At 48.5% G+C, this 12,309-nt stretch overlaps 2 protein-coding genes across 2 annotated transcripts; one reads left to right on the top strand and one right to left on the bottom strand.

The window, feature by feature from the left end:
• Positions 1-5,098: 5,098 nt before the first annotated feature.
• On the bottom strand, positions 5,099-5,571 carry LOC123456420 (histone H2A.J). Its single transcript, XM_045139489.1, has one exon. The coding sequence runs from the start codon at positions 5,569-5,571 to the stop codon at positions 5,182-5,184; it is 390 nt and encodes a 129-aa protein (XP_044995424.1). The 3' UTR covers positions 5,099-5,181.
• A 3,509-nt stretch (positions 5,572-9,080) lies between these two features.
• Positions 9,081-10,887, top strand: LOC123456421 (histone H4). The gene has a single exon (XM_045139491.1). The coding sequence runs from the start codon at positions 9,090-9,092 to the stop codon at positions 9,399-9,401; it is 312 nt and encodes a 103-aa protein (XP_044995426.1). The 5' UTR covers positions 9,081-9,089; the 3' UTR covers positions 9,402-10,887.
• The last annotated feature ends 1,422 nt before the right edge of the window (positions 10,888-12,309 follow it).

Genomic DNA, 12,309 nt, shown 5'->3' with positions numbered 1-12,309 from the left:
TTTCTTTGAGAAAGGGTAATCATTTCCCCAAAGACTATTTCCTCAAGAGTTGTGAGAACTAACGCTAATTATGACAAAGGCTTTCACAGGAGTTTCTACCAGCTTATACTTGAAATTTAAAAGGATAGCTGGGCGTGGTGGCGCACGCCTTTAATCCTAGCACTTGGGAGGCAGAGGTAGGAGGATTGCCATGAATTCGAGGCCACCCTGAGACTCCATAGTGAATTCCAGGTCAGCCTGGGCTAGAGTGAGACCCTCCCTCGGAAAAACAAGAAAAGACAGGAGAAGGACGCATGTCCTTGTCCCGTGGCGTAATGGCACAGTGTGTGCATGCCGACATAGGCCGTGATTGTACACAGCTAAGCACACCTTACTGCTGCTACTGTGGTATCTTTTCATGCAAAACCCAGCGCTTTGACGAGCACTGATGTCCTAAAAGGCAGTGCAGTGATGCCAGGGTCATACTTTCTCAGGGTTGTGTTCTCATGGGTTTTGGAGTTTTTTTCTTAAATCTTTTGTTTTGCTTGGAAGTTTTTCTGACAGATTAAAACAAATCCTGACAAAACACTAAATAGGCTGGAGTTTTTAGTGTAATTAAAAGAGGTTGGCAGATAAATCTGATCATCTAGATTCAAGGATTAAGTAATTATCAAGGTTGCAGTTTTCCCTCCATAAACAGAATTATTCTAGAATTTGGTCTGTAACTAACTTTGTTACTTAATGCTTGTTGCAGTCGGGTTCGTATTGCTGGTAGAAATCACCCAACCAAGAGCAGCGTGCTGGGAAAAGAGGTTTATTTTGGCTTAGAGACTTGAGGGGAAGCTCCATGATGGCTGGGGAAAATGACAGGAGCCAAGGGTGGTCATCAGCCCCTGGCCAACATCAGGGGGACAACAGCAACAGGAGGGGTTGCCAAACACTGGCAAGGGGACACTGGCTTTAACACCCATAAGCCCACCCCCAACAATACATCGCCTCCAGGGGGCGTCAATTCCCAAATCTCCATCAATTGGGAATCTAGCATTCAGAACACCCAAGTTTTTTTGGGGGGGGCACTTGAATCAAACCACCACATTGTTCTTGGTTGGATTTTAATACTCTTTTTGGGAGAGATGTCTGTTACAGATTAGGGGGACCCACTAGAATCCCCTGCACAGCTTGCTGACAGCTCTATTGGTTCACAACCTCAAGGTGGGGGGCTCCTGATTCATGAGAGCCCCCTTCCTCTATCTCTTCAGTCCTCAGGAAACAGCCACAAAACATGCCCATTTAACAGATGAAACTGAGGGTGAAGCAGTGCTCCAAAATCAGGTGACTATAGAGGAAGAGAGGAGACCCGAACCTAAGTCACACTGCAGAGAGCCTGAATTCCCGAACACCATGAGGCCTGACAGCTCCCACTGCTGGGCAGTGGCTTTTGAAGTATTTGAATTTAGTGCATCAGTCACCGACAATTATGGCACAAACTAAGCCTTTTTAATTCCATGCAGGCAAAACCAAGCAGACCAGTTCTCTGGAACAGAAAGTCAAATCAGGTTCTGCACCAGCGACAAGGTTCAAACAAATCCGGACCAAGGTACAACCCTGCCCCGGTGAGTGGCTTAGTCCTGCAGGAACACGTCAGTGTGCAAATAAAACAGCTTTGTAAAAACCAGGCATGCTGATGCAGATTTGTAATCCCAGCACTGGGGAGGTAGAGGCAGGAGTGGCAGGTCACCCTTGTTTACAAAGAGTTCAAGGTCAACCTGGAATTCCTGAGACCCTGTCTCAAAAACAAGCATGTGGTGTAAATTTATCAAAGATCTGAATTCAAGCTGGCGTGGTGGCGCACACCTTTAATCCCAGCACTCAAGAGGCAGAGGTTGGAGGATCACCATGAGTTCGTGGTCACCATGAGACTACATAGTGAATTCCACGTCAACCTGGGCTAGAGCGAGACCCTACCAAAAACAGGAAAAAAAAAAGATCTGAATTCAACCCATACCAGTGTGTGCCCTAAGTCTTTTATTAGGTATTTCACACTTGAAGAAACACTGGTTACTACATTAACCTCAAGAATGACAGCTTTCCTTCAGGGGGTGGGGAGGGATAGCTCAACAGTCAAAGGTGCTTGCTTGCAAAGCCTGTTGGTTTAGGTTCAAGTCCCCATCACCCATGTAAACTGGTTTGTATTGGCAAGAGACTACAGACTACAGTGTGCCCACCCTCCCCCTCCATACACGTGTGTGTGTGTGTGTGTGTGTATATATATATATATATATATTTTTTTTTTTTTTTAACAAAAGAGCTACTGTTTGTTCAAGGATCATAGGCTCAATTGATTTTGTAGGAGGTAGACCTTTCTACCCACCAGTGAATTGTCCCAACAGAATGGTGAAGAATGGTTGGGGAAATAGCTCTCCGCTTGCAAAGCCTACCATTTCAGGTTGATTTCCCAGTACCCATGGAAAGCCAGACACACACACACACAAAATGGCACATATGTCTGGAGACTGTTTGCACCAGCAAGCGACCCCAGGGCCCGTGTTCAGTACCTGAAGGGGATCTTAGAAGACTAGGGGACAGTGGCAGCGCATGTTGGACAGATGGGGACAGTTGTGCCCTTGCACCTTTTGTTGTTGTTTGGTTGGTTTTTCAAGGTAGGGTCTGGCTCTAGGCCAGGCTGACCTGAATTCACTACGGAGCCTCAGCCTCGAACTCACAGTGATCCTCCTCTCTCTGCCTCCTGAGTGCTGGCATTCAAGAAAGGTGTATGCCACATGCCTGGCTGCCTTGCATCTTCTCTACCTTGTTCTTCAGGGCCGGTAATGAGAGACTCGCAGCAGAGCTTTTGTTGCGATGACCCTTCTCCTTCTCTTCCCGTTTGTGCAATAACTTCTCCCATGCATGTATCTGTTCTAAATTTCTCAAATATCCAAACCAGCACTTGGTAACTTGGTATATACATGAGTGTATAAATCTATAAATGTAGAATGCATGGATACAGAAGTTGTGTATAAAAATATACACACTTTTTTCTTCACTGCCTTCAAGTGGCATCACTAAGAACTCAATCTAACAATGAGGTTCTATTTTGTTTTAATTTTTTATTTATTTGAGAGCGACACAGAGAGAAAGACAGATAGAGGGAGAGAGAATGGGCACACCAGGGCTTCCAGCCTCTGCAAACGAACTCCAGACGCGTGTGCCCCCTTGTGCATCTGGCTAACGTGGGTCCTGGGGAAACGAACCTCAAACCGGGGTCCTTAGGCTTCACAGGCAAGCGCTCAACCGCTAAGCCATCTCTCCAGCCCCTATTTTTTTTTTTTATTTACTTATATAGTTGAGAGAGAATGGCCACATTGGGGCCACCTGCCACTGCAAACTCCAGACACATGCATCACTTGGTACGTCTGGCTTTAAGAGGGTACCGGGAATGAAACCCAGGCTACCAGGCTTTGAAAGCAAGTGCCTTTAACCCCTGAGCCATCACTCTAGCCTCTGTTGTTTTGAGAGAAGGCCTAGTCTTGCCTGGAGCCTATGTAGTCCAGGCTGGCCTCAAAATAGGGACCCTGCCTCAGCCTCACAAGGGCTGGAATTAAAGGTGTATGCCACCCACTCCACTGTTATTTCGCAACGTTTTGATTACTGTGCTTACCTTATAACTGAGTAAACCCGTATCTTCATAGGAACTGTTTTTTTCCAGTGTGTTGTTGAGTGCCCACCATGGGGTACACAGTAATAGAGCAATCTTAGGCCCCCAAACAGGCATGGTGACTAGTTTATATGAGGAAATTTTCTGAAGGTTAGGTAGGGAGAGGGGTCCACAGCTCGACATTCTGGAAGTGTCCCTGGTCTACTGGGGGATCTATTATGCTCAACTATCAGGAAGCCATAATCTACCTACTAAAAGGTGTGTGTAGCCTTGACCTTTGTACAGTTCAAAGAGGACACAAAGAAACAATCCCAACATTCATTCAAGGAACAGCAGAGCAAATGTTAACAGAGACTTATTTATTTCCTTTTTTCCTGTCTTCAGGAACCAAGGGGGGCGGGGGAGGGGGGGAGAAAGAAAAGAAAAACAAAAAACCTTGAGTTTGAAGAGAATGGGAATCTAACTGGCTTCATGCACCGCTGTATCCTTACCACTTGGTACTGGAGCATGGCAAAGATATCCAGTCAACACTGAGGATCAAACAGTCCTTGTGGGAAAAGAGGCTAGCCACTGCCTGGGTCTTTGTTTTAGGTGTGTGTGGGGGTGGGGGGTTTCCTATGGGTGTTTTCTCCTACACTTAAACCTGCTGGGTGTAGTGGGAAAGGCCTTTGATGCAGGAGAAACTCGGATTTCCAGGTCAGCCCGGGACGCCTCTAAACAGTCCCTATATGCATTACTGGCTGGGGTCAGTGCTGTAACCTCTCAAAATAAGTCTTTCATTTTAATCAAGCCAGTTCCCAGAGTATATGGTGGGAAATACCAAGCTAAAACTTGCAGAAAATCTTTAGGCTGCCTGGAACTCCCTATGTATCTGAAAACGAACTTGAACGCCTGACCCGCCTACCTTCACTCTCTAGCAAGTGTGGGCGCGAGGGGGGGGGGGGGATCACTTTTAAAAGCTCCTGAACACATTTAAGTGGGGAATAAGGCTCCGCGGTTAGGCAACCTTAGGGTGTCAGGGGACCAATTTCCACCCTCATGAGTCATAAGCCCTCCCTCTATTACACCAAGTTTCTGGAAGCACCCTTCGTTTTCAAGAAATGGAGGGTGCTAGGTGAAACTCCCGGGCATTTGCAAACGGCTGATCAGTTTAAATGGGATTCCCTGAAACTAACAGCAGCACCAGAGGGGACAACTAACTGACCCTGGCATCAACAGCTGGGCACAACAGTACCCTTGCTGGGACTTGATCGCCCGCAGCCTGATCAGAAGGAGCATGGAGGCCCGGAGTGGAAGGTACCTAGCACGCAGCACTGGGGTCCCCTTTGTCCTCCCATCGGGGTTCAAGGCGGGGGGAGGAGGGGGAGGTTGGGGGAATGACCTGCGTGCGGAGGAGAGCCGTCCAGCCGGGGCCCTCCCCTCCTCCAACATCCCGCAGACAAGGAAGCGGCGACTACACAGCCCTCTGGGATCACACGGTTTTCTCAGCGCCTTTTATTGGCTCTCCCCCGTGGAGGGACAGACGGCCGGCCGGACGGCAGGGGAGGTCACTTGCTCTTGACCTTCTGGCTCTCGGTCTTCTTGGGCAGCAGCACGGCCTGGATGTTGGGCAGCACGCCGCCCTGCGCGATCGTCACCTTGCCCAGCAGCTTGTTGAGCTCCTCGTCGTTGCGGATGGCCAGCTGCAGGTGGCGCGGGATGATGCGCGTCTTCTTGTTGTCGCGCGCCGCGTTGCCCGCCAGCTCCAGGATCTCGGCCGTCAGGTACTCGAGCACGGCCGCCAGGTAGACGGGCGCGCCGGCGCCCACGCGCTCCGCGTAGTTGCCCTTGCGCAGCAGCCGGTGCACGCGGCCCACCGGGAACTGCAGCCCCGCGCGGGACGAGCGCGACTTGGCCTTGGCGCGCGCCTTGCCGCCCTGCTTGCCGCGTCCCGACATGCTCGTCGCTCCTACGCCCAGTCAGCGCGTTCTCGGGTCCGCTCCGCAGCGCGCCTTCTCATTGGGCCTTCCAGCCGGCGGCCCCGACCAATGAATGAGCGCGCTCTCAGAGAGGCCGCCTTGCGCACGCTCGCGCCCTCCAATCAAAAGCGCACCTTCGCCAGCCCTCATTTGCATAGGTGGCCAAATGTGTATATATACACCTACGGTTTAAGCGTCCACTAAGGAAGACAGCCAGGCGTGGGTTTAGATCAGTGATTTCGGCATTTAAGAAGCCGAGACTGGACAGGGTGGTGGAAAATGTGGTCCTCCCTGTTGTGTAATAAAACCCTGCGGCCGGGGCGGTGGTTCAGTGGTTAAGGCGCTTGCATGCAAAACCACATGACCCAGGTTCCATTCTCATAAGCTAGATGCGCAAGGTGGGGCACGTATCTGGAGTTGGTTTGCAGTGGCTGGAGGCCCTGGTGTACCCATTTTCTGTCTTTCTCTGATCTCCCTCTCTGTCAAAAATAAAAATAGACTTGCTTTTGCCTACAAAGCCAAAGGATCCAGGTTCGATTCTCCAGAACCCACATAAGCCAGAGCACAAGGGGGCAAATGCATCTGGAGTTGGTTTGCAGTGGCTGGAGGCCCTGGCAAGCCCATTCTCTCTCTCTCTCTCAAATAAATAAATAAACAAACAAACAAACATATATATATATTTCACATATTATATTTTTATAAATATATATATTTATTACTTAAAATATGCATATTATATATATATTTTAAAGTTCAGTGACAGGAGGAAAAAAGAGCTAAGGCAGGAGAATTGTCTGGAGTTGGATTAGATACACAGATAAAATTAGATTAGATGATAGATAGATAGATAGATAGCCTGGGCTAAATAATGAGTTCCAGACCAGACTGAACATGAGTGAAACTTTGTGTGAAACATTAATTAAAAAAAATAAGGAAGGTAGTGGCTCACACCAGTAATCCTAAAATCAAGTGGCTGCGACAAACAAATCACGATTTCAGGGACAGCCTAGGCTATAGAATAACAGTTTCTAAGATGAGAACAAAGTAGGGCATGGTGGTGCACGACTGTCTGTCTCAGGCTGAGCGGAAGCCAGAAAGTCCCGAGTTGGAAGCTAGCCTGGGCTACATAGACTAATAACGTAGGTTTGATTGCCCAGTGCCCACATAAAACCAGATGCACAACGTGGGGCATGCATCTGGAGCTAGAGGCCCCAGTGTGCCCGTTCTCTTTTTGTTTCGCCTCCTGCAAATATATAAATAACTTTAATAATTTTTTAATATTGTTTTTCTTCAGCCATGCAGTGTGCCTAGGGGGTCTTTCAATTCATTCCTAACAGAAAGAAAAATACACACACACACTGCCCGAGTTATGGAGATAGGCAAGAATTGCGAGAGAAAAGTGGAAAATTAAAGGCATTTAGAAACTAAAAACTCAAATCACGGATTTTCTGTTGGGAAGAGTTAACCTTGATCACACACAAAGAAAGAAATGAGCCAGGCTTGGTGGTGCACGCCTTTAATCCCAGCACTTGGATGGCAGAGGCAGGAGGATCACCATGAGTTCGAGGCCACCCTGATCACACAGTGAATTCCAGGTCAACCTGAGCTTCAGTGAGACCCTACTTTAAATGAAAAACCAAAAAAAAAAAAAAAAAAGGAAGAATGGTCATTCCTCGAAGCTAAGGAAGTACTTGGGTAAGACTCCTATTACCATTTAAAATGCACTGAACCTTGAGGAGAGTCCTGTCTCCTAAACAGCACCGCTGATAAATGTGTTGTTTTTTTTTTTTTTCCCCCAAGGATTTTCCTGAAAGGGGGACTAAAGCCTCTGGTTTGGGGATTTGTGATCAAAGGTACTGTTTGGAAAACTTTATTTTATTTTATCTTATTTTATTTTTTTTGGTTTTTCGTGGCAGGGTCTCACTCTGATCCAGGCTGACCTGGAATTAACTCTGTAGTCTCAGGGTGGCCTTGAACTCATGGCTATCCTCCTACCTCTGCCTCCTAAGTGCTGGGATTAAAGGCTGCGCCACCAGGCCCGGCTCGGAAAACTTTATTTTTTAAGAACTTTGAATTGGGGGGGGGGGGGGTGGAGGCGTGACTTAAGATGCTCTCTCTAGCCTGGAGTTCACACTGCAGCTCTGGCTGGTCTTGAACTCGCGGGGATTCTCCTGCAAGTACGAGCCACCAAGTCCAGTTAAAACTTACTCTTTATTTTTACAGTTTTACTTTTTAAGTATATATTTATTCATTTTTGGTTTTTTAGAGGTAGGGTCTCACTCTACCCCAGGCTAACCTGGAACTCACTCTAGTCCCAGGCTGGCCTCAAACTGACAGCAATCCTCCTACCTCACCCTCTAGTGCTGGGATTAAAGGCGTGCACCACCACACCCGGCTTAGTTTCTAGAATGTGGAAACAAACAAAAACTGGAAATTGAGCCGGGTGTGGTGGTGCACGCCTTTAATCCCGGCACTCCGTTGGCCTAGATAGGAAGATCTCTCAGAGTTCATGGCCAGCCTAAGACTATACAGTGAATTCCAGGTCAGCTTGGGCTAAAAGCGAGAACCAACCTAAGGAAGAGGGAAGCCAAAACAAATTGTCAGGCGTGGCGGTGCATGCCTGTAACCCCAGTACTCGAGAGTGAGGTAGGAGGATTGCAGAGGTAGGAGGTTCACCATGAGTTCGAGGCTACCCTGAGACTACATAGTGAATTCCAGCTCAGCCTGGGCTAGAGCGAGGCGCTACCTCAAAAAACCAAATGTATATTCGTGGAAATCATATTGATTTTAGAATGTTTCAGTGCATGTACGCAGTATCAGGCTCACCTCAAAACTTTGTCCTACTAAATTCTTTGACTCAGCTTCATTTTGTACAGTCTAGACTTTCTTTCAACTCACCAAGTAGCCCAGGATGACCTCCTGCCTCCCCCTCTCAATTGATGGGATTATAGGTGTGATGAGTCAGGATGCCTAGCTGTTTTAGTAATAATAATTAAAAAAAAAACAATAATAATAAATCAGGCTCCCCCTCCCCCCGTAGCGCTGCTCGGCCTGCGGGTCTCTATTTCACAGGATAAGGTTTGTTAAAGTAGGCAGAGTAAGGCCTACTTTAAGAGATGGCTAGCGAAATTTAGTGTTCGAGGAAAAACCTACCTCCAAACACCCAAAAAGTTAGCGTGCATAGAGCAGGCATAAGATCCGGTTTTGCATTTAGAAGACTAAGACAGTTTATTACCTTATATTGCTGAAACTTTCAAATATACCAGGAATCTTTACATTTGCAGCAAGAATGAGGGGGAAATATCAAAGAACGAACATCTTTCTCATCCACGCTCCGTTCTGGAGATGGGGGGGGATGGGGAAGCGCCTGCAGAGACGGAGCCATCTAGAGCCCCGCCCACCTGCCCCGGTGTTTTCAAACAGGTCCGCAGGCAGGCAATATAAACTCCGGTTTGTGCCGGGTGGCGATCCGTGGTCAGTTTCCGGCTCCAGCGAGCATGTCGGGTCGCGGCAAGGGCGGCAAAGGACTGGGCAAAGGCGGCGCCAAGCGCCACCGCAAGGTCCTGCGCGACAACATCCAGGGCATCACCAAGCCCGCCATCCGGCGCCTGGCCCGCCGCGGCGGCGTCAAGCGCATCTCGGGCCTCATCTACGAGGAGACCCGCGGCGTGCTGAAGGTCTTCCTGGAGAACGTGATCCGCGACGCCGTCACGTACACGGAGCACGCCAAGCGCAAGACGGTCACGGCCATGGACGTGGTGTACGCGCTCAAGCGCCAGGGCCGCACGCTCTACGGCTTCGGCGGCTGAGGACCCCCGTCGCCGGTCCCCCCAACTCCCAACAACCACAAAGGCCCTTTTCAGGGCCGCCCCAAGGATTCGGGGAAAGAGGTGTGCACTCCATGAAGCTCTGCGGGTCGCCGGGTGGGCAGCGGGTTTTATACTTCGGCGTATGCAAATGAAGCTGCTGTTTGCGCCTTTCTCATTGGGCCGCTGGTGCAGTGCCGCGTAGCTGATAGGTCACTTTTGTTCCCTTGTATCAGAATGCTGCTCCCGGCTATAAATGGCTGGGGAGGGCGACGGGTATCGGGCCTCGGCGGGCTCTGGTCCTTCCCGCGCCTCGCTGCCAGGCTGGCTGCTCCAGGCAGGCGCACGCGCGGGAGACTGCTCGGAGGCGCAGCCCATCTCCACCGCGGCGGGGAGGCGAGCGCGTGCGAACCTCGTGTGCGATTCCGGGGTGATCGCGGCCCGATCCTGTCCGGCAGGGCCACGGAGGCACGAAGACGACTTTCGGCTTTGGCGCCCTTTCCCCGCCACGATGCCTGGAAATCGCAGCCAATCTCCTGCTTCAGCCGCTTCCTGGGTGCTGGGACTGCTGCCCTAAGCCACCATTGAATCGTGCTGAGCTCAGAGAGAGAGAGATTGGGAAGATAAAGGGCGCACCAGGGCTCCAGCATTTGCAAACGAAGTCCGGACGCATTCGCCCCCTAGTACATCTGGTTTCCGTGGGTCCGCGGTTATTGAACCTGGGTCCTTTGTTTTTGCAGGCAAGCGGCATAACCGCTAAGCCAATCGTAATAACCTCCCACTTATGGCTACCACGTATTAAGTATTTAATGTGCAACCTGGGACACGTTGCATTCCGATTTCCCGGGAAATTTTTTTTTACTGTTCATGAACATTTTTATTAGGAAGACTCAAGAATTGGCCTGGGTTTGAACACAGTCCCATTGGATTGTACAGCGGTTGATTTCATTCCCCATGGGCCACTGTAAATGCCTGACAGGTTTCTTTGTCGCTGTGTGGTGACATTTCATTTCGGAGTGTTTTCTCTTGCTTCATAAAGAAGAGAGGGTTTACATGACGTTACCAGTTTCAGTAACAATCAAACATCCCCAGAATCTTATTTAAAGGAAAAATTGAGTTACTTGAAAGTCTAGGATAGTGAAACAGATGTTTTCCATATTTGTCCTGAGAAATTTAACAATGATAGTTTAACCTGTTTCTGTACTAGAGGAGCTATTTGCTGTACTTCTAAGTTAAACAGCTTTGGTTTTTGTCTAGTTGGACTTACTATTTTCGCTTGAGTTAAGTTTAGCAATTTATATGTTCGTGTAAAGCTATATATTTAATTAAGATATTAGACAAACACATTTTCTAATGTTAAGAGTCTTTCAGGGCTGGCGAGATGGTTTAGCGGTTAAAGCACTTGCCTGCAAAGCCTTTTATTCCCCAGAACCCATGTGAGCCACAAGCACATGATGGCTCATGTGTCTGGAGTTCGTTTCTAGTGGCTAAATGTCCTAACGCTCCTTCCTTCCCTCCCTTCTCTCAACTAAACAAAACCAAATTTTAAAAAAACTTTAAGCTAGGCATGATGGTGCACACCTTTAATCCCAACACTTTGGAGACAAGAGGTAGGAGGGTCGCCATGAGTTCGAGGCCACCCTGACACTACAGAGTGAATTCCAGGTCAGGCTGGGCTGTAGCGAGAGCCTACCTCAAGAAGGGAGGACGGAAGGAGGAAAGAAGGAAGGAAGTTGAAAAAAGTTATAATGGGTGGGGGCAGGGATGGAAGAGGGGTGAGGGAAAGGAAAACAAAATTTTATTTGAGGAGTGAGGCTGGCGTGAATATGGACTGCAAATGAACTCCAGTGTATGTGTCGTGTCCAGCATCTGCCTTTATGCGGATAGACCATCAGGCTTTGCAAGTGCCTTTATCCCCTGAGCCATCTCTCCAGCCCAATTTAAAAAAAAAAAAAATACTGTTATTTGAAACAAAGAGAGAGGAAGGGAGGGAGGGAGAGAAAGGCCCCCACATTAAAAAGTTCCACTTGTTTAAAAACCTTAATTTAGGATTTACATGTTTTGCTATAACCTGCCCACCTGATGGCCAGCCTATTTGAAAAGTGCCTTGATTTATGACTCTTGTTAACCATAAAACCTTCATGAAATGTTAAAATGTTGAAATGTGCAATTTGGGGTCACCTAAATCTGTGTTCCGGGCCGTGGTCACTCGTATTTGGCTCCAGAATAAACCATCTCTCTTTTTTTCTTTTTTAATTTTTTTTGTTGTTTATTTCAGAGCGACAGAGAGAGAGAGAGAGAGAGAGAATGGGGGAACGGGTGTGCCAGGGCCTTCAGCCACTGCAAATGAACTCCAAACGCCTGTGCCCCCTTGTGCATCTGGCTAACGTGGGTCCTAGGGAATTGAGCCACGAACTGGGTTCCTTAGGCTTCGCAGGCAAGCGCTTAACCACTGAGCCATCTCTCCAGCCCAGAATAAACCATCTCTAATTCCAGCTCCCCTCAAATACATTCCTTATCCTCTAATTTTGATAATTGTTTTTTGAACTACTATTTTGATCTGGTTCATTTCATTTTCGTATATATATTGTTTGTTTTTCGAGGTAGGGTCTCACCGTAGCCCAGGCTGACCTGGAATTTACTCTGTAGACTCAGGGTGGCCATGAACTCACGACAATCCTCCTACCTCCACCCCCCGAGTGTGGGGATTAAAGGCATGAGCCACCACGGCTGGCTGTAAAATATTTTTATTTGTGAGCAGAGAAGAAGTGAGTATGGGCAGGCCAGGACCTCTGGCTACTAGAAAGGAACTCCAGGTGCATGTGTCATTTTGTGCATCTGGTCTACATGGGTACTGGGTAATCAAACCCATACAACCAGGCTTTGCTAGCAAGCCCTGTAACCCCTGAAC

This window comes from Jaculus jaculus, chromosome 22 (assembly GCF_020740685.1).
Source record: "Jaculus jaculus isolate mJacJac1 chromosome 22, mJacJac1.mat.Y.cur, whole genome shotgun sequence".
Classification (NCBI taxonomy): Eukaryota; Metazoa; Chordata; class Mammalia; order Rodentia; family Dipodidae; genus Jaculus; species Jaculus jaculus.
This window is presented reverse-complemented; position numbering and strand designations above follow the sequence as displayed.